Raw genomic sequence first — 21,309 nt, 5'->3', positions numbered from 1 at the left:
TTGGCTCACCACTGAACCCTCAAGGTTCAGATCTTGAATGATCCAGTCCTGATCAAAAACCAATCTGTGCACACAGTGCAGAATGCATACATTACTCTGTTATCTATGCTTCTTCCATCACTCATGTGCCAAATATCAAATATAACTAATTATTTCAGTTATACAAAATCTCAATCATTGTAAAGTTAATTGAGTTGCATCACAAGGTATCTTAGATTACTCAGTCAAGAATAAAATAAAATTAAACCATATACTCTTCACCATTTATCCTTTTAAAGCTCTTTCTTAACTGTTTTTAAATATATTTATAACTGAAATTATTTATCAAACATGTACTCCTTTTTAAAGCATTACTACTTTGACATATTTATATGAACCATCACATTTATAACTTCAACTATCAACAAAAACATTGAGCTTTCAATATGTATCCAATTAACTGACTTTCTAAGTCAATAGAGCTAAAAGTAGTCCATTTAAGTAGTGCATACCAATATTACTGCCTTTCTATAGCTCCGAAAAGGTAACTTAACTAAATCAACCGTAATGTTCAAACACTTAATAAATAACACAGAAAAGCTGAGCATTAACTCATGCTAGCAGTTTAGCTGGATGCTACTAGCTCAAACATGTTTAGAATCATTCTCAAAACTCACAACATTAATATCTGTACCACCGTGGTGTTACAGTTTTTAAACACAAATATAATAACTCTGACTGTTTTTGTAAACAGGAAATATGTTAACAGCAATCAATTTCATGTCTTTCTGATGTCAACGTTCATGTAGCATCTCTTACCGGAGATTGTGGTGAGACGGCTTGCTACACCGACGCAGCTTCTCACGGCCGAATTTTACTCAAGAGTGCAGATCCTAATGAACAGCAGTCCATTAATCACTGGTATGTGAAGATTAGCTGTGAATTTAAGCTTTTATTGTAGCTTTTCATATCAGGATCATTCATTTAGTTTGGCAGTTGTTTCCCGGGCAACGGCTACCAGAACAGGAAAAGGTGACCAAACTGAAATAGCCGTCCCAAAACGTGTACGCCGCTTGCTGGCGGAGTGGGGAATTGCAACTCTAAACCACATATTCAACATCAGAACCCATAATTTTAACAAGCCTTTTCACTGTGGCTGCCAACCAGAGCGTTGTTCATGCCAAACCCCGCCCCCGCGTAATCAGAAAACAGCTAAGGAGAGTAGGGACAAATTTGAGGGACAAATAGTGAGTGTAATAGGGAGTGTTATCCTAACTAGAGAATGCATGGGATAAGGATATATCATGAATTTAGCTTAACATGATAGATTTGAAATGTATGTATTTTAATTAGGGATGGACAATATATCGGCATCAATTCAATTCAAAAATACTTTATTAATCCCAGAGGGAAATTGATTGCTGTAGTAGCTCATAATAATAATCAATCAATATCGGTATCGACCGATGTTAGCCGTTTTTTAACATATTGGTATCGGTTCGATTAATAAAACCGAGCCGATATTAACAACCGATATTTTTTTCCATCTGGTCTCCATTTGATTGCCTGTTTCAGAGAGTGAGGGGGTGATGTGTAATTGTTTAGTCAGTGAACAGTGAATGAAATAATCTCAGAACCGTAAATGTGTGTGTTGTGTGGACATAATAACGTAAATTCAGCTTTAATAATTTTTCATTCTAAACAAAATCTGCAGATTTTAGAAGCATTAATGTCAGTATATCAGTATTGGCAAATATCGGTTATCAGCCATAAATAACAGTGATCTTAATATCGGCCCAAAAATTTCATGTCGGCACATCACTAATTTTAATGGTAAATAACTTCCAAAAACTGCAGATATAAGTGGTCTGCTAAGGTTCACATTTTTGCAACCAATGGTTAAAAAAAATTGTCATTTTTTCATACTTACTGTTGTTGGCTTTTGTTCTCCAATTGAGTAATATCATTTGATTGAGCCTTTCATACATTCTACACACCACAAAATAGGTAAAAGTATGCATGATTTGTGCTGATATCATGTCAGATCGATATCGGTATCAGTCAATACTGAATGGTGCAATATCTGTATCGTATCAGAGGTGAAAAAGTTGTATCGGGACATCCCTACATTAAAATTATGTAATATTAATGATTAGTGCATTGTGTTTTTTTTTCTTTTCTTATGAATCCGTTTTTTTCCCTAAACTGTCAGGAGAGGAAAAAATAGAAATGTTTTGATGAATTTGAATTTGTGTTTATGAAAGTAGATGGCTTTGGTAGGTAACATTCAGTAGAAGCTTACAGCTGTGCTTTGTCATTAAGTAGTCTCAAGCCTAAAATGGCCCCTTTTATTTCCATTGTGTTACCTATTATTTTCACTTGCAGTTAGTATGATTATTGAGGTCAGCAAGCAGAATCAAAATCACTAAGCTTTTCACACACAAGGCTAGTTGTTACCATTAACTTACATTGTTTATTGCTAAGCTGAAACTAAAGATAATCAGGAGAATGACTGTGCTGGTTACAAATAGTTTTACCTACGTATCTAACTCTGGGGAATATGGCAACAATTTAATTTTCTTTAGTTCTTTGTTGTACACAGAGTGATAAGGGTTTGTTGTTACCTTTGCTGATATGTTTTGATGGTCACTGCCGCCTTCCTCAGAGCAACCGCGAACAAAGATGTTAAAAAATATGGCAACAATATCCCTTTAAAACAAATAAGATTAGCTACAAAGCAAGATTAAATCTCAAAAGTTATCAGTACCAATGTAGCTGTAATAAAAAGTTATTTATCAAATAGACAACAATATGTGCAAATAAATCAACATAAATCAGGACTAAGAGATACAATGTGGGGTACCTCAAGGATCAGTCTTAGGACCTAAACTATTCATAATGTACATAAATGACATTTGTAGGGCTTCACAAGTATTGAAGTTTGTATTGTTTGCAGATGACACAAATGTTTTTTGCTCAGGTGTGGAATTGCAACAGGTCCTGGGTGTGGTCACACAGGAAATAAATAAATTTTAAAAAATGGTTTGATGTAAATAAACTGTCACTAAATTTAGAGAAAACAAAATTTATGTTGTTTGGTAATGAAAGCAGATAAAATGAATTAGATATAGTAATTAATAATGTAAAAAATTGAGAGAGTATATGAAATAAAATTTCTTGGGGTGGTCAAAGACAGCAGAATCTTTTGGAAGCCACACATCAAATATGTTAGGGGGAAGCTTGCACGGGGCATTGCTATATTGGGGAAAGCTAAGTATATTTTTAATCAGGAAGCACTTTATATATTATACAATAGGATGCTACTGCCATATTTGAGCTATTGTGTAGAGGTCTGGGGAAACACGTACAAAAGTAATTTACAAACAATAACGACAAAGCAGAAAAGGGCTATCAGATTAATAAATGCAGGATATTTGGATCACACAAATGAACTTTTTAATTAAAACGCGGACAATGAAGTTCCAGGACTTGGTTAAATACAAAACAGCACAAATAATGTATAAAGTAAGAAATAAATTAATGCCTGATAAAATACAGAAACTGTTCACAGAGAGAGGAGGATATAACCTGAGAGGGACACTAAACTTAAAGATACATAAGTTTAGAACAACATTAAAACAGATGTGTATCACAATAATAGGGGTTAAATTATGGAACAATTTAGAAGAAGAAATCAAAGTAAGTACAAATATAAATGTGTTTAAAATGAATTATAAAAAACATATTCTGAACAAGTATATAGTGGAAAATAGATGATTTATGTGGGTGTCCTTTATTCTAAGGAAAAGTAAATATGAGCATCAATTGTAAAAAGATGTTTTTTCTTCCACATGGTTTGGTGGTTTTTGGTGACTTGTACCATTTTGTTTGTTAGTAAACAAGTAAAAATTACTTGTATACAGGGGTAGGGACATATAAGTTTCGACTTCAGCCTACTCCTTTTCAGACAGAGAAGAAGAAAAAAGGATGAGGATATGTATTTTTTCTGTTTGTGTTTATTTTTTAATTATGTATGTTTTCTTTGTTTGTTGTAAAAAGGCCATCACTTTGAGGTGATGTAAATGATGCCATCCCATAATATTATAATTAACATAAGTTTAAAAGAACAAACTACATAAGATTTAATTAATTGACGTCCAGAGTTGTATTCAGAGTTGTCTTGCAGGACAAACCTTGTCCCCGGATGTTTGGACTCCATATGTCTCCTCATTCAAACATGTCCCCTTTTCCCGTCCTCTACAGCTAACGCCCCCCACAGGCTCAACCTGCTGTACCTCGCCAATGATGTCATTCAGAACTGCAAACGGAAAAACGCCATTGTTTATCGCACCGCGTTTGCCGAAGTGTTGCCAGACGCCTTCTTGCTGGTTAAGTGAGTAACTAGTAGGGGTTTATTTAGCTGTTTTCAACCAAAATGTTAGAGATGTTTTTGCCTCCTCCACTGCTATGAGATTTGTTCTATTCATAGGCATCATGCATAAATAAATAAATAAAAGAAGTTTATGCATTTCTAATGTCCTTCACTTTCTTTCCAGTCAAGAGGGTGACCCCAAGGTGATCCGATCTGTGGAGAGAATTCTGTCCATTTGGGAAGAGAGGGATGTGTATTCAGGAACACTGATTACAGATCTTAGGAACACCTTGGTTAAAGAGGAGTCCCCCCCTGAGACGCCTGTGGAGCAGAACAGTGAGTCCTGCTCAGGGAATAATTAAGAAAATTAAATTTGTGCTAAAATTCTGCGGTTTTGTGCAAAAAAAAAACTAAATACTGAATACTTGGTGTGATGTTCTTCTCGTATTTTCTGAAGCTCCAGTTGAGTCCAAAGCAGATCTGCAGTCCAAGATTGTTGCTGAGTTTGTGGTAAGAATTTAAAAAGAGCCAGTCTGACGTGTAATAAGTTCGAGCGTCTTTACTGTGTCTTTAACTCAAACGTTTGTTGACTGAACCCTCCTTCTGATTTAGCCGCAGGCATTCATAGACCAGCTGTCCAAGTACAAGAGATCTCTGGAGGAGGTTGATCTCAGAGAAAAACAGCTGGCTGCTATGAGGGTTGACATCTTCAGTTCTGAAGCTCTCAAGAAACTCAAAGGTAGACTAGGTCATTCTGTCTAACACAACACCTTTACTACCTCTATTCCCTTTGTTTTGCCTCTTACAGATTCTTGCAGTTTTTTCAGATTATGCTCACATCCATGACTTTTTAACAGATAAAGCAGGAGGAAAGAAGTTCTCCAAGGACTTTGAGGAGGGAAGTGCACAGATGCAGGAGTTTGTGAAGTTCTTTGACAAACAAAACAAAATCGGTCCTCCGCTTCTAGAAGCACTCAGCAACGCAGACATCTTCTATGAACTGCAGTACAAAGAGGTCAAGATTGTTGCAAATGTACGTATTCAAGGATTTTATATGTCATTTGTTTTGCTTCTTCTTTAAGGGGGCATTATGGAAGTTTGACAGCCAAAACATGTATAGAAATATTAAATTTCTTCTTCATACATTCTCCTGCAATGCCCTGGTTCTGCAGAATGAGCCCTTGCATTTTTACTGTGATTGCCTGTTTTTCTGTAAAATCACAGAAAAAGAGAGATGCTCGGGTCGAGCAGGCTGCTTCATGCGCGTTCACGCTCAGGCATCGCCCATAGCACTTGCTATCCGTAGCTTTAGCAGCAAAGAGAGAGGTAGTGCCAACTCAGCGACTTTGTCGCTGTTCCTAACGCCTAGTGATGAACCTAGCTACATTTCTGAGGACCCTTAGCTACTTTCTTCTAGATATTTCCTGCAAATTAGCAACAAAATATCCATTTTCGCTCCGAACCGATCTAGGATATAAAATTTACAGTTACGAAATATGTTACTGGCGCTTTAGCTCACATAGTTAGGTGTTGGTCTCTCGTGCAGAAGATCCGGGTTCGATTCTTGATCCGAATGTAAATTATGTTGAGTTTACTTTTTACATTAATGGTATATTTTTTTTACAGTAAGATGCCCAAATTTTTATTTGAGACTCGCCGAACGGCATTGAATTCACAGATAAAAAAGATGTGGGTTCAACTTTGATTTTGGAACAATTTTTCAAGCAATGGAAGGGAATGATCTGAACATGCAGGAGGACTGACCCATCTTAAACGTTTGTCGGCTGTGCTGAAGAGAAAGGTACAGAACCAAATTATTTAATTAATTAGCTGCGCGTTCTCCTGTCCTCTGTCCTCCGGGCTACACACACACACACACACACACACACGGGACTGTCTCAGCTGTATTTTTGTTAAGGAGTGTGCACGCACAGCATGCGCGCCTCGTGCACGAGCCTGCTATTGAAGCTGCCGTTACACGTTTGGCCTGAGGGGGCAATCGCAGCATAAAAATTCAAAACTCCGTAAAGTCCCTTTAAATCACTTTCAGAATAAACTTGACTTGTATTTCAGTTTTTTAAGCAGGTTAAGATAGAATATTTATGAGCTGACGTTCTCACAGGAATTGAACTGATCACTGCTGAGAACAAGGCCTAGTTAAAGCAACAACTAAGTTTTCCGCAACTGTTGTAAACAACCCTGTTGCAGCCTGTTGTAGCTATCCCTGACAACAAGCTTTTGCTACCACAAGCCAACTGATATTGAATAAGTTATGAAGTGCAAAGATCCACGCTGTTGGACACATTTTTTATTACTTATTAGTTCAGTAGCAACAAAGCCAGGTCACCATCAGTTCGTGATGAGATAGTAGGGCTGGGCGATATATCAATATTTAGAAAATATTGATATAATTTTTGAACAAGATACAAACTGCTATGCTAGTGATTAGCCGCAATGCTAGTGATTAGATTGTTTGTGTGTGTGTGTGTGTGTGTGTGTGTGTGTGTGTGTGTGTGTGTGTGTGTGTGTGTGTGTGTGTGTGTTAACAGACAGCTGTAACAGTGTTTCTAAAGCGCAGACTTTTAGAGAGTAGGCACTAAGGTTAAAGTTTGACCAGAATCAATACATTTTCATCCATTTAATCTACTGATTTATGTATATAATTTCTCGAGACAGCTTGAAGTGAGTTAACTTGCAAATATTTTACAGGAGGATATCAGAATTCAGCAAAAAGATGTTGAGATATACGTTTTGGTCCATATCGCCCAGCCCTATTAGGCAACATTGTTTAGCTCCCTTAAGTTAGTGTAGGCTGCGCCAATTTTCTCTCTTGTTTTAGCTCTTTGCTTCACCTCCAAAGACATCACTCTCTTACTTTTACTTCCAGGCTCCACCTTGATGCCAACAATAAAAGCAGATTCCTTTTTCTCATTCTTTTTATTGACAGTCAGTGAACTGAAAAAGCTAACTGCTAGCCTTTATATTAGCTACAGTAAATAGCTATTGCCAAAACGCAGGTAGAGACCTCCCACTGTTCCTACCCAAACCACAAAACTGTTTAGTGCAGTTTCTGGTCAGCAGAGTGATGTCCAGTGTGAAGTTGCTAAAGTTTATGGCACAATAATCACTAAAACCAATTTGAAAGCAAAAAATTAAAGTGTTAAACTCTGTATTGTTTCTTTTATCTGTTATCTGGTAATGGCAAATGAGAGTCATATTCATTTTAGTCATATCTGTAGAGGTCACGCTCGGCTACTAACATGAACTTGACATATAGACACATTTGTGTTTGCTAAGTTGGTGTACATGTGGCGGCCATCTTGGATGGGGTCGATCAGTTGTAGATGTTGGTCCAATGATTTCTTGCTGAAAGTTTCATTCATGTCCTTCCAGTGGTTCTAGAAAAACATTCTGAAGTTTTATATTGTAACCATAACCCTTTCATAAAAACAAGTGCAATGCTAACAGTTACTTGACTGTGTTGTCTTCAGGCTTACCAAACGTTTGCAAACCGAGTGTCCCACCTCAAACGTAAGCTGGACGCTCTGAAAGCCACCTTACCAGACCTGGACGAGTCGCCCATCCCATCACCTTCTGCCGATGCGCCCTCTCCCACGGGATCAGAGTCCCCTTTTCATGGCATGGAATTGGCCCATCCTGACCCCGAGCTCGACGGTTCGGCTATGGATGACGATGCAGAACCCCCTGCACCAAGCCCCCTGTCATCACCGGGAGGATCCCCCCAGTATGCGGACACTCTTGGAGAGATTGACAATTGCGAAGTGGAGGACATGGAGCTCTCTGAGGAGGAGACGGGCAATGGTGGTATTATAGGTACGCTGTGCTTGGGTGTAGTTGCTGGGGTGACTGTTTTCCTTGTGCTTTTACTTCGGTCTTCTTGCTGTATCTGGTTAACGATTCTGCCTCACAGCTTTTTTTCTATTTCAGTTGAGGAGCAAATTGAATCCGTATGCCTACCAGAGGTGTCTGGTCCAATTCCTGCCAAAAGTAAGGCATCGGTAACGGAGTCAGCTGTGCTCCAGGCCACACCGTCTGCAGCCGCTCCTGCAGCCATCCCTGCAGCCGTTCCTGCAGTCGCTCCTGCAACCGTTCCTGCAGCCGCTCCTGCAGCCGTTCCTGCAGCCATTCCTGCAGCCGCCATTGAAAGTGTGGACATGAGTAAAATCAGCTCCATACTCAGCAGTATTACTCCAGGCCTGAATAGCACAGGTGGGTGCTGGAAGCTGTTATAAGCCAGGCTAAAGCTGATTAAACACATGTCTCTAGTTGAATCTGAGAAGTTTCCGGGTGATTCCCAGGATAAGTCACAGTCCGGATCTGTTTTCCAGGGTTGGTGGAGTTTCCTGCAGCTGCTCCTGTTATGTCGTCGGTGAAGCCCAAACCCGTGGCTCCGGTCATCCCACAGGATGCCACTTCTTTGGTCAGCCTGCTCTCCAAGGTGGATGTGAGTCCTGCAGACCTCCTCAGCGCTCTGTCTAAAGTTCAGAGCCAAAGCAGTCTGAAGGGTGAGATTAAGGACATTTCCTTTTTAAAACCACACTTACTTGCACTAAATCACCTGTTTTTTGCTTATTTCTTCCTTCAGGAATCACTTCTCTCCTGTCACCAAATGTTGACTCAGACTCACCCCCTGCAGACAAGAGTATGCCCTCATCCTCATCCACATCCTCCTCAGTAGTTCCCTCTCAGACCACGTCTCCCTCCTTCAGAGCGTTTGTGCCTCCTTCAACCAAACCTGCTGTGCAGCAGATCTCCAGCGCTCCAGCAACTCCCGAAACCTTGAATAAAGCCTCCGCCCTGGTCCAGGCTCTTCACAGAGACATGGATCTGACTACAGAGCAGGAGCCGTCTTCTTCTTCCTCCAGTTTAGAGTCTAAAATCCATAACTTCCTGCAGGGAAACCCTGCTTTCAGCGCTTTTGACCTGAAATTTTCAGCAATTCCAGTTCAAGGTGCAGCTAACATCAGCCCAGTAACTGGGACAGAGAACCAAGTTGGGACTCCGGTTAGGGATGAAGGAGGAGGCACTCCGACTCAAGATGAGATCATGGACAAGCCGGTGGCGGTCCCGATCACCTCAGGTCTGAACCAGTCAGCTGCTGGTGAAGCCATCCAGAAAGCGTCCGTTATGTTTGAGAACCCCAACAATCCCTTTCATCCAGCTCCCCCACTGCCGGGTGTGGCTCAGAACGGCCAGCGCTTCCAGGCATTCCCATACAGCAAACAGGAAGTGTTAGATGGAGGGATGGCTGCACCTGTTGCACTTTATCAGCAGCTCTCTGTGCAGGTGGGCGGGAACACGACTGGACACAGAGCTCCAGGCGGCGCCAGCGGCACACCGACAGCTGAAGGCTTTAGAGGAGTGAATGAACTGAGTCGTTTTGGTGATGGTTACCCAGTGGGGGGCTCCCAGCCACCTGGTGGCTACGGTGTGTTGGTGCCTGGAGGGGGTGGAGAAAACAAAACATCCGGACTTTATCCGTACCCAGCAGAGCAAGGTCGGGAGCCTCAGCAGGGCTTCACTGCATCCCCTTCTTTCTTTAAAAACACCCTCCCTCCTGTCCCAAAGTTACCCCCTCCCCCTCCCTTTGATGTCCTGTCTTCATTAACCAGTGGGGTGATGCGTCCCCCAGAGCAGGAATCCGTTCCCAGTCCAGGTATGGGAGGGGTAGTTGGGAACAGAATGGACAGCATCATTAGTGGGATGGTCGTTCATGACCATCAGCACAAGTCCTCTCATCCAGATGACCCGTTCTACGACTCAAATCGCCCGCTGCACCTCGAAGACCCATACCCCCACCCAGATAATGACCTGCAATACCAGGAGGACCTTGAGCGTTACCATGGTGACAACAGGCAGCACGATCCTAATTTCTTTCACAACGACCCTTACTATCCTCCTGACGATGCATTTTTCAGGCCAGGAAGTCCGCCACACCCTCACCAGAGAGTCCGAGGGCAGCTCACCCCCCCGCTTTCACCCTCAGGGGATCCTTACTTTTCTCACGACTATCAGCAGCGCAGCCCCCCTCCTCACCCGCACTACGCACCTCGGCGACCGCCGCCGCCTCATCATGAAATCCACCGTCCTGGTCTGCGGCCCCCACATCGGCCCCCCCGCCCAGGACTGAACCCACACCCCAGAGGACCACCTCGCCAGCCATTCCCTCGGTTCCGCGGCCCTGAACCGAGGCTAAGAGGAAAGCGCGCGGGTCCAAGAGGGGGAGGTCCGATGTTTCTGCCGAAAAGACCGTTTTTACCGCCGAGGTTCTGACAGAATTAAGAACGAGACCACATTCTGCCCCACAAAGCCTCTGAAAGGGTGAAAGTAGCCGGCTAAACTGTTCCAGCGGCCATCGGAGGACTCCCAGAAGGAAAGGAATAATTGAGAAGAATAAAGGAGGTTCAGAGGGTAGACGGCTTCACGTCAGGAAAAACGCCGAGCTGAAGAGTGAAGACCGAAGATTAAAGAAAATAAAAGGTGGATATCTATACATAATTCACTTTATGTGTTATTTTGCTCCAGTGTGAAGCATTTAATATTAAATATGTAACAGAGCATCAGTTTATTAGAGGTCAGAGCGAGTGTGCATCAGACACTTGCAGACGGGTCGTCGTTATTTTGGCCACGAAAGTAAAACGAATGTAGATGCTTTAGTGTTCCTTCTGTGAGTTCGTCCCATGGCGAGCAGTTTTGACTGCTTCTCAAAAAGTAGTAGTTTTTGGTAAAAAAATAAACAAACAAAAAAATATCTAAAGGAATTAAATCAAATTCCAGTTTGAGGACGAGCATCTGAGTGTAATGTTCTAGAATAATTGTTCCTTCTACAATCTAGGTAAATGATTTGTTTTCTTTGTTCAAACGCGGGATGTCGTGTTTGTGATGCGATTCTCTCTCATTAAGTCCGTGTTCGGTGGTAGTTTCACGTCTCCTTAAAGCTTCTGAAAGAAGAACGTCGCGAGCTTTGGAAAAGGTTTGAGTTTTAGTTCCAGCTCTCGGCTTCATCGCAGAAGGAGATGAAGATGTTCGTCTTCAGTTTTATTTCCTTGTACTGATAATAAAAGTCTGAGTTTGAAATGTCTGGTGTTCCTTTTTCCTCTTCTTTTAGTTCCCAATAAAATGTCACCCCAAATGTTTAATTCTCATTTATGTTTGACATATTTTTGTGCTTCAACTCGACATTTATCGCATAAAACAACCACGCATCTATGTGTTAAAGGTAATTAAAATTCAGAATTCTATGCATTCGTAAGAAAGTATAATCCAAGGTTCGTGTTTATTTCCAGCTTCCTTAAAAATAGTTTATTCCAAAGGAAAGGGTGTACCGTAAATTGTGTCGCAACCAGATTATTTAAGAATTTTATTCATTTTAAAGATAAATTTGCAGATTAAAGTGTATTTTTTATAATCCTATGTAGATTACTCATGTTTCTAGTATTCTGTTCACTTTTTTTGTGCAAAGTTTTGATTTAACTCCAGTTTTCTTTTTACATTATGTTTTGAAACTTTACATATTTAATATTAACACAGAGGGTAATCATCTGACTTGTGTTAAATTTTCGATTTATCGATAAAATTACCAACTAGAAATCAACAAATGACCCCCATAGGTTTGCGTCTACTAGCACAATAGTACCTTAACAAAAAGATCAGTATTGTTAGTGATGTGTTTATCCCAGCAGATAATATTTTAAACTTTGGACTCAGTTAAGTGTTTAAGTAATTATTCAAACAGTTTAAAGTTTAGTAGTGCCATCTAAAGTATTTTTAAGATAAATAGGCAAAGAAAATATATAGCGTTCATCAGAATGGGCCAAGATTGTCTGATCGGCAGATTTGAAACAAAAAGATTTAATTTCCCCGGTTTGTTTTTTACAATTTCATCATTTTTCTGCGATGTATGAGCTCCCCATTGGTAGGCGTTAATATTTAGCAATAAGAGATCTCATTTTCATATCTGGAAAAATAAGATTTATACAGAAGTGCTTTCAGATCAATTAAAATTGGTATTAGGTTGGAATTCGGTATCGGGCAGCAGTAGATCAGGAGGTAGAGTGGGTTGTTCAGTAATAGGTTGCAGGTTCGATCCCAACTCCGACCAGTGAATGCTGCTGTTGAGTCCTTGGGCAAGACCCGCCTTGTCTACTGGTGGTTAGAAGGACTGGTGGTGCCAGTGTTCGGCAGTCTTGCTTTCATCAGCTGCAGCTACATTGCAGCTCATCATCACCAGCGTGTGATGGGTGGATGACTGTGTTGTAAGGCACCTTGTTTGTAGAACCCTGAGACAGCGCTATACAAATACAGGCTACTTATCGGCCCTCAAAAGCAAAATCGATGCATATCCGTTAGAAAACGTGAGCAGTAGAAGAGTCCTTAATGACTTCTGAATACTGCTTGAGTTGTCAGGTTAGGGTAAGGGCTACATTTCAAACTTGGTCCACAACTTAAAACATTAAAAGCTATACATTTCATTGGTTTAGCAATAATGAAACCAAATAACCAAACCAGCTATGATGCATTTTCATATTAACCGTCCCTTTAAAAAGCTCTGGAAAAAGGAAACTTACATTAGAAGCATAGATGTGATTTGTTTAATAGTCACAGACACACAGTATTCACTTGAAATCATGTTTTGAAGTTGTAAGAATGATTCTCGTTGAGCAGGTGTTTAATTGGTACAAATGTGTGAGATGAGGTGAGGCAGCCATTATTCTAAGGATCACTTATTAAAGATTATAAAGCAGCTGACTAATCATTAAAGACATTCACCTGTTTCAAAATTCCTTTTGCCTCCTCAGCGCTCATTTATATAATCAGGATGATTGGTCACACAACCTCTACTTATGGCAGGTTACATTTGCACGAATCTGCTTTCCTTGAATTTTAACTCCGCTGCCTCTTGTTCCCAGCCCTCCATCCCCCCCTCCTGCTCTCATCCTCAGGGATCCAGAGCCACTTTGATGTGTCTGATGTGATGGAGGAGCTCTCCCACATGTTGGTCTGATGATGATGGAGGTGGAGAAGGAAAGGAGGGAGGCTCTTTGAATCCTGCCCCGCTCTCGGTGATGGTTCTTCACGGTCTGTTATGAATGCCGTGCACCGTGGCAGCTGAGTAAGCTCCGAGTTTTTAATACTTCACACACCACAGGAAGTGTCACCGGCGGGGAGTCAAAACAATCGATACACACATGGAGGGGGATAAAATGTTGGATCGTGTGTGTCTCCGTTTCCCTGTAGGTGTTAGTTTAGGAGGGAAGGCAGTAAGTTGTTTGTGAAATAAAGTTTTACTACAAATCAGAAAAAACACGATTCTGTTGTGATTTATTTACAACTAGCAGCGTGTCTGACGTTTTTCCAAGTTGGATACATGAGCTAAAGGCTAATAGCTAATTTCCACAGTACATTTCTATTATTGTTCTGAATGCAAAGAAATAATAGGGTCTTGTGTGAACTTAATTCTGTAAAACTTCACTCAAAAAAAAACTTCACTCTTGTTGGTTCACTTTAGACAATTATTTCGTCAGAAAAGTATAGATTTATGACAGGAAGTGTAACGCATCAAACCGGAAGCTATACATATCTAGTTATCCACTAATTTCTAGTACAAGTAATAAAATCCTTTGTAAATGACCATGTGATGTTGATTTATCAACAGCAACTTTGTGTTCATTAACTGCTTTAACTGTTTTGAGATTTTAAAAAGGATAGTAGTTTTAATTTTTGAGCTGGCCCTGCAGTAGCTAGCTGTTAGCTTATCCAATCAGAACTCATGTTTTCTGAATAGAAGATGTTCAAAGCATTAACTCTTAACAGTTAAGGTAATAATTGTTTGTAAACTTTTAAAGGGGCACTATGGAAGTTTGACAGCCAAAACATGTGTAGAAATAATAAATTTCTTCTTCATACATTCTCATGCAATGCCCTGGTCCTGTAGAATGAGCCCTGGCATTTTTACTGTGATTGCCCGTTTTTCTGTAAAATCACAGAAAAAGAGAGATGCTCTGGTCGAGCAGGCTGCTGCATGCGCGTTCACGCTCAGGCATATCCCATAGCACTTGCTATCCGTAGCTTTAGCAGCAGAGAGAGAGGTAGTGCCAACTCAGCGACTTTGTCTCTGTTCCTAACGCCTAGTGATGAACCTAGCTACATTTCTGAGGACCCTTAGCTACTTTCTTCTAGATATTTCCTGCAAATTAGCAACAAAATAGCCATTTTTGCTCCGAACCGTTCTTTGAACATTGTTTCAGCTGTCATCAAGGATATAAATATTACAGATACAGATACTGGTGTTATAGCTCACCTAGTAAAACGTTGGACTCTCGTGCGGAATTCTGGATGTGAACAGAGTGTATTTGTTACATTAATGGTATTTTTTTTACAGTAAGATGTCCAAATTTTTATTTGAGACTTGCTGAACGGCATTGAATTCACAGATAAAAAAGATGTAGGTTCAACTTTCCTTTTGGAACAATTTTTCAAGCAAGGGAAGGGAATTATCTGAGCATGCAGGAGGACTGACCCATCTTAAACCTTTGTCGGCTGTGCTGAAGAGAAAGGTACAGAACCAAATTATTTAATTAATTAGCTGCACATTCTCCTGTCCTCTGTCCTCCCCCCCCCCCCCCCCACACACACACACACGGGACTGTCTCAGCTGTTATTTTCGTTAAGGAGTGTGCACATACAGCACACCTTGTGCACAAGCCTACTATTGAAGCTGCCGTTATGCTTTTGGCCTGAGGGGGGCAGTCGCGAACATAAAATATCAAAACTCCCTAAAGTCCCTTTAATGAATACAATTTTATTTTATAAACTTTGCACCAACATTATATGGTTATAGAATTCGTTGAATACTTGCAGATCAGTTTAGCTGCAAAGCTAAAGTAACACTTCTGGCTTGAACATTATAATTAATCCTAGACTTTGAGGGTTATAAAATAGCATGTTAATAATCTGAAGTGACAATTTTGAGATTATTTACATGCTAACTAACATCTAGCCCAGGGGTGTCAAACTCAAACTCACACGGGGCTGAAATGAGAATCTGGGACGAAGTCGCAGGCCAAACTTAATATTTTTTGAAAAAGTGATGGCACATTTGCACATTTTCTTTATCAACATACATGCAATTTTTATCCTTTTAATTTGGAAACAAACTTATTTTTGCATTAACACTGAATGTGGAATAACCAAGTTACACACGAGCAAGTCAATGTTAAAGAGCAAGTCACCCCTACAAGAAACTTACTTCACTCCCACTTCTTGTTTGAAAAATGCAACAAATGCTGTTGCTTGGCAGACCGAGAGGGCGGAGCCGCTAATAAATACACACACACAGGCTCGCAATGGCATTATGACATCATAATATACCAGATGACATCACAGCATACCTCTTAGCCAATAGCAGTGGCAGATTTAAATTCAAATACAGTGCAGCATTTTTCCCTGACGACGGCGCAACACTGACAGTTTTAGGCAGAATATTTGAATTTTAACCAAGATGCACTGAAGTACCAAATTATTGACTACACGTGTCTGTAGCATGATTAGGCACTCCTTTATATAGTTTATCAGCAAAAAAAAAAAGTGATTTGGGGGTGGCTTGCTCTTTAAATAAAACTCATCGGTGGTATTCGTTACTTGTGGTATATTCAGCATTTTTAAAATCTATTCAGGATTTATGTTTTCTTGTTTATTCATTTTTCTTATTTTTTATTCTCCTTTTTTTCTCCTGTAATAAGTGTCATCGCTGCTGTGACGTCTAGCTTTCCCCACTGAGGAACAATAAAGGGATTCTCTATTCATCTATCTGCAGCCTTTCCACTTCCTGTTTACTGTAGGTTAAATCTTTGCTCACGGGCCAACAACAATATAAAAATATAATTTTATCTTAAATGAAAATGCAACATCTCACCTGTTAACGTTCATGTTTTGCAGCGGAAAAAGAGCAGAAAACCAAAACATTTATAGCTCAGTTTGCTCCACTGGTTTACTGTGATGCTCACCTGTTCCAGCCAGATACCTGCATCATGGGGTTGATCTGAGCTGAGGAGGAGACTCCTGTTGTTTTGTTCATCTTCATCTTAATAATGACAACATTAGATGACAACAGGTGCTCACATAGGTTTGTGCTGATGAACATGTCTGAGCAGCTTGGCCACGTCGTTGTGTGTCAGGGAGGAAAAATAAAAACTACAGCAGCCACAGAGTCATGCTGACTTGAGCGTGTCGCTGCTCGCTGGAGTTATATCAGCTCTGTCTGGAAGTTAGTTGGAAAACTTTCTCTTTCAGTCGTGAACACATTACTGAGCGGTTAAAATGTCTGTTTCTGGGCTTCAACTTCGGCAAATAGCCGAGTAAACTCGGCGCTGAGTGAGAGTAGTGTTTAGTTAGTCCGATACAGCGGAGCCGCAGGCATCGTTAGCAGACGCTGGAAAAAAACACAGAGGGGGTGCTTCGGCTCCGCACTAACGCCGCAAAGCATCATGGGAGTCGCAGTCTTTGTTGTAAAATCGGTCAGCGGGTCACTTTTAATATATTTTTGATATTTATCTCGCGGGCCACATAAAAATGCTCCACAGGCCTTGTGTCTGACACGTGATCTAGCTTATCTATTTGATCACTGTTTGTTTCTATAGCTGTTTCTTCAAACTGAGGTTGTTCAGGGGACTATGTATAAAAGTTAAAATAATTATTTTTAATTATCTTGTCAGAAAACGCTTTCAAATATGTGAATCACTGTTTTAGTAGAAAAATACATCATGGGTTTGCTTTCCCAGTGCAGTGATTGTAATATGATCTAAAACTGATGTTGGACGGGGATAAAATGAAGAGGCTGCTACTGTGTTTGTGTTTTAAGCTGGGTCTAGTACCAATCCACTGCTAATCTAAACAGCCTACTGAGTGAAAACAAGAGTTTGTGAACTCATTGTGACCCCAGACAGAAAAATATAAGCTTCCAAAAACCAAATGGGATTTTGAGTGCTTCAGACCTCAGGTAACAAAAACACAACAATCTTTTTCAGAGGTTTCCAAGCCAGAAAGCCTTTTCCTTTCTCAACCCAGAGAGCAGATACATGTGGACACAATCTTTGCCGCCTATAGTGAAGATACGACCCTGGTCACTGTTATGTGGGCCAAATGTAGCTCAAAGGCTAACAACTGTGCTAAATTTGACTTATGGCCCAAGTTGAGTCACATGTGGAAGAAATGTCAGGAAATAGAATTTATGGTAGATTTAGGTCATTTCTGGTGGATCTTACACATTTACCCTCAAAATGTGTAATTATTTTGATATTCCTTTTTAATTTAGACAAGTTTAAAGCCTACATTATCAAATTCCACCCTCGTTCTGTGATTTTAAAAAAGCAAGACTTAATCTATTAAATGGTGTTGCAACTATTAGATGATAGTTTTACAAGAAACGTTGTATATGTTGCATAAGTAGAAGAGTTTCTTACAAGATTGTGAGCTGTAAGCTATTATAATGTGACCTAATCCAAATGTAATCACATTGTTTATACGTATTGAATTTTGAGTGATGCTAAGTAAAATAAGACTTAAATTTGCTAATAAAATAAAAAGAATACTGTATGTTTATGTATAAATATTCGACCATTATACATCCAACTGTAGTAAAAAAGGGAGATTTAATCCACGTTCTACTTTTATTAAATCCTTTACCATTACTGCATATTTTATATTTGCATTTGCAGAGATTTTCTTTTTTATTTCAGCTCTGAATTAACACATCACTTATAAAACCCACAGGCAGCATCTGTTTTCCAGCCATATATGCAGGATATGAATATTAACAGCCTTTCTGGCGTCATCAAATGTATTTGTAGTTTGTCACCAGATGTCGTTGTTGGTTACAAACTGCCACCCATCGAGAAAATGGCACGAATCACGTTTCTTACGCACCGATATGATCTACTTGTTCTCGAGCAGCACAAAAATAAAAATAATGGAGTTTTTTTTCCCAACAACCGGCTCAGATGGGCTTTAGTGACAGATGGTAGATTTAACCTCGGAGACAAATCAAATAGAAAGTCCGACGATGGAAATAAAGGATCTAATGTTGATCCCACGGAGAGATTTGTGCCCAGAGGTTCGTTTCCATATAATCTCCATCATGCTGAAGCCGAGCGGATCCAGATCGTGACTCCTTTGAAGTGGCAGCGTGTGCGCATGTCGGGTGTGTGCAGCTCGCGCTGTCATGTGGGTTCATTGTTTACATGCTGCACAGATTTCAGAGAGGGCGTGTGTCTGCTCAGCCTGTGAAGGAGCAACTACAATTATTACAAACGACGGTTTTCTATTGTAGCTTGACTCTGGAAGGGTTTATTTCATGCCTGACGGCATGACATGAGTTGAGGAGATACGTTTCAGAACCACGGCCAGCTCCACGGAGAGAACAAAAGGCGGATTTAAAGCGCTTGATGTCAGGGACCGTCGTCTTTTTATCGTCCGCATGAAAAATGAAAATTCATCTGAAACGAATCCTGCCTTTTCCTTTCTGCTGTTTTCCATGTTTTTGTAAAGTCTGCCTCAGAATATTGCTATAGGTATTCTTTACTTAACTTTTCCCAATTACAAGCAAATTATTGTTCAAGCATATTTTTGTTAATTATCCAGAAAATTTACATAAAATTACAAATGTATTATTATAAATAATACATTTATTATTGTTATTATTATTATTGCCTTTATAATAAAACCCTAAATGGCTTAAATAAATTTGAAAAATGGCAAGATGTTTGTTATGTAAATAAGTATGTAAGGTGACACAGGTGTTCAGGTTTTCACAACTCAGGTAATTGCAATGGGGAAAAGTAGAAGATCATTTACTTTACTCAGGCTCACCGAACTGATGTTGGTGCAGGGTATTAGAGCAAACTTTTCTGCAGACCTTAATTTTCCCCCAAATGTTTTTTTCTGTTTAAATGCTCGTTTTGATTGGAGAAAACATTAAATAAAAGATTTAAAAAAGGCAAGCCGGAAGGCAAAGCTCTTGATTTACCAGTCGATTTACGTTTCTAGCCTCAACTATGGTCACAAGCTTTGGGTAGTGCCCGAAAGAATGAGATCATGGATACAAGCGGCCAAAATGATTTTTTTCTCTGCAGGGTGGCTAGGCTCTCCCTTAGATATAGGGTGAGAAGCTCGGTCATGCGAGAGGGGCTTGGAGTAGACCCTCTGCTCCTGCACGTCAAGAGGAGCCAGTTGAGGTGGCTCGGGCATCTGGTCAGGATGCCTCCTGGATGCCTCCATTGTGAGGTTTTCCAGGCACGTCCAACTGGGAGGAGACCCAAGGGAAGACCCGGGACACGTTGGAGGGACTATGTTTCTTGGCTGGCCAGGGAACACCTTGAGATTTCCCCGGAAGAGCTGGCTCAAGTGGCTGGGAAGAGGGAAGTCTGGGCGTCTTGGCTTAGGCTGCTGCCCCCGCAACCCGACTCGGCTGAAAATGGATGGATGGATGGAAGGCAAGTCTCAGTATGGATTATTGGAGATGCGTCACTGAACAAAACCAAACTCCACCTGTGGTGGCTGTATTTGTGGATAGAAGTTGTAACACCTTGCCTTTTTCTTAGTGTACATGAAAGAGTTAAGGAGGAAATACATTACAGGCTTATATTGGATCCTACCAAACCGCTTGACCTCTCAGCATAAGTGGATATAAATAAATAATAGATGTATATGGATTTAAATACAAGCAGGCATAAAAATAACTATCTGTTCAGGCTTGATTATGAATCTGTAAAATGACTCCTGCAATGAGCTAACCCTAACAAGATTATATATACTTTTTTTCTCCATACAACAACATAAATAATGGATATTTGGGGAGTCTAAAGAGGAGCCACACAGCAATGGAGGTAAAGATTAGTGTGCTTGGCCATGATCCCCAAACTTCTCAGCTTCTGACCATTTTCGTATTGGCTGCAAAGATCCATGACCCAAAGTATCGTTGGCTTATTTCTACCACCATTAAAGGCTAAATGAACAAGAACACAACAAACCTAATAAATAATACTTACTGCTTTAGTTCTGCTTTGTGTAATATTATTGTAATGAAAATATTAATCTAAACTTGTTTTTTTCCAATCCTTAGGGACACCCTAAGAAGTTAAAGATATCTGAGACTTTAAGAAAACCAAAACAATAATGTTTCAATATGATGACAGTAATAAAAGTACATTGATGAAAGTGTGTGTGAGATGTGTAATGTTTTATTCGGTTTAAATCAGATGTGGAGCACGTTTTCCTCATGACAAAGGCTGGTAATTTAGCAACGGTCCCTAGCGGCAGACATCACGGCTCAAACAGCCCGGGGGAGGGATGGAGCTGAGATGGACAGGGGGGGAGACACCGGCTTACGACGTCAAAGGAGTACAGACACACACATACACACACGCGCGCGCACACACACTCATACACACGCTCACACAGGGAGAGAAGAGGAGAGACAGACTGCCAATTCCCTCCGGTCCGTCACAAGACTCTCCGCTGAGCCAAGCCAGTAAGAGATTTGTTTATTTTTATTTTAAATCACGGATGATCTGTCAGAAAAGAGTAGTGGAAAAAAACCGAAGAGCCGATCTGTGAAAACACGCTCATGCCGAATAAAGGACCGTCGCTGGATGTTAGTTGTGTTGTTTTAAGGGACGAGCAGGCCTAACTTGTTCCAGGAATCAGACGCTCCGACACACAAATGAACTAACGGCTTTCATTCTAACAATAACAATAAAAATCATCATCGGAGGGAAAAGACGGAAATCCACTGATTGCACCGATTTTCCCCCACCATCACAATCGGCACCACAGGTATGGGTTCTCTAATAAGTCTTTGTTTATTTGCTGTGTTTTTACTCACATGTGTGAAATCGTGTGCAGGTTCATTGTTGTTGTCACTGACAAAGAGAGCGCAGGTC

The 21,309-nt window shown here is 40.4% G+C and overlaps 2 protein-coding genes across 7 annotated transcripts in view; both read left to right on the top strand.

Moving 5' to 3' along the window:
* rprd2a (regulation of nuclear pre-mRNA domain containing 2a) overlaps positions 1-14,988 on the top strand; it is a 30,496-nt gene extending 15,508 nt beyond the window's left edge. Inside the window, exons 2-11 of one of the 2 annotated variants that reach the window (XR_008564118.2) lie at positions 4,243-4,372; positions 4,536-4,687; positions 4,809-4,861; positions 4,964-5,090; positions 5,209-5,384; positions 7,843-8,185; positions 8,300-8,581; positions 8,701-8,877; positions 8,958-10,852; positions 13,282-14,988. Coding sequence is in view for 1 of the 2 variants with exons in the window: in XM_015973563.3 (XP_015829049.3) it covers positions 4,243-4,372; positions 4,536-4,687; positions 4,809-4,861; positions 4,964-5,090; positions 5,209-5,384; positions 7,843-8,185; positions 8,300-8,581; positions 8,701-8,877; positions 8,958-10,645 (3,128 nt within the window). In the remaining variant the exon portion in view is untranslated. Of the gene's footprint in view, positions 1-4,242; positions 4,373-4,535; positions 4,688-4,808; positions 4,862-4,963; positions 5,091-5,208; positions 5,385-7,842; positions 8,186-8,299; positions 8,582-8,700; positions 8,878-8,957; positions 11,512-13,281 lie in introns of those variants that run through there. The other variant, XM_015973563.3, reaches the window with a different exon arrangement.
* A 944-nt stretch (positions 14,989-15,932) lies between these two features.
* The window catches only part of celf3a (cugbp, Elav-like family member 3a), a 48,373-nt gene continuing 42,996 nt past the window's right edge, over positions 15,933-21,309 (top strand). For 2 of the 5 annotated variants that reach the window (XR_011517303.1, XM_054745095.2), the window contains exon 1: positions 15,933-20,897. Coding sequence is in view for 3 of the 5 variants with exons in the window: in XM_054745095.2 (XP_054601070.1) it covers positions 20,717-20,897 (181 nt within the window). In the remaining 2 variants the exon portion in view is untranslated. Of the gene's footprint in view, positions 21,203-21,309 lie in introns of all 5 variants that reach the window. The other 3 variants (XM_015973564.3, XM_015973565.3, XM_015973566.3) reach the window with 3 other exon arrangements.

The sequence above is a fragment of the Nothobranchius furzeri genome, chromosome 19 (assembly GCF_043380555.1).
Source record: "Nothobranchius furzeri strain GRZ-AD chromosome 19, NfurGRZ-RIMD1, whole genome shotgun sequence".
NCBI classification, from domain to species: Eukaryota; Metazoa; Chordata; class Actinopteri; order Cyprinodontiformes; family Nothobranchiidae; genus Nothobranchius; species Nothobranchius furzeri.
Note: the sequence above shows the minus strand (reverse complement) of the source record. Positions and strands in the feature narration are given on the sequence as shown.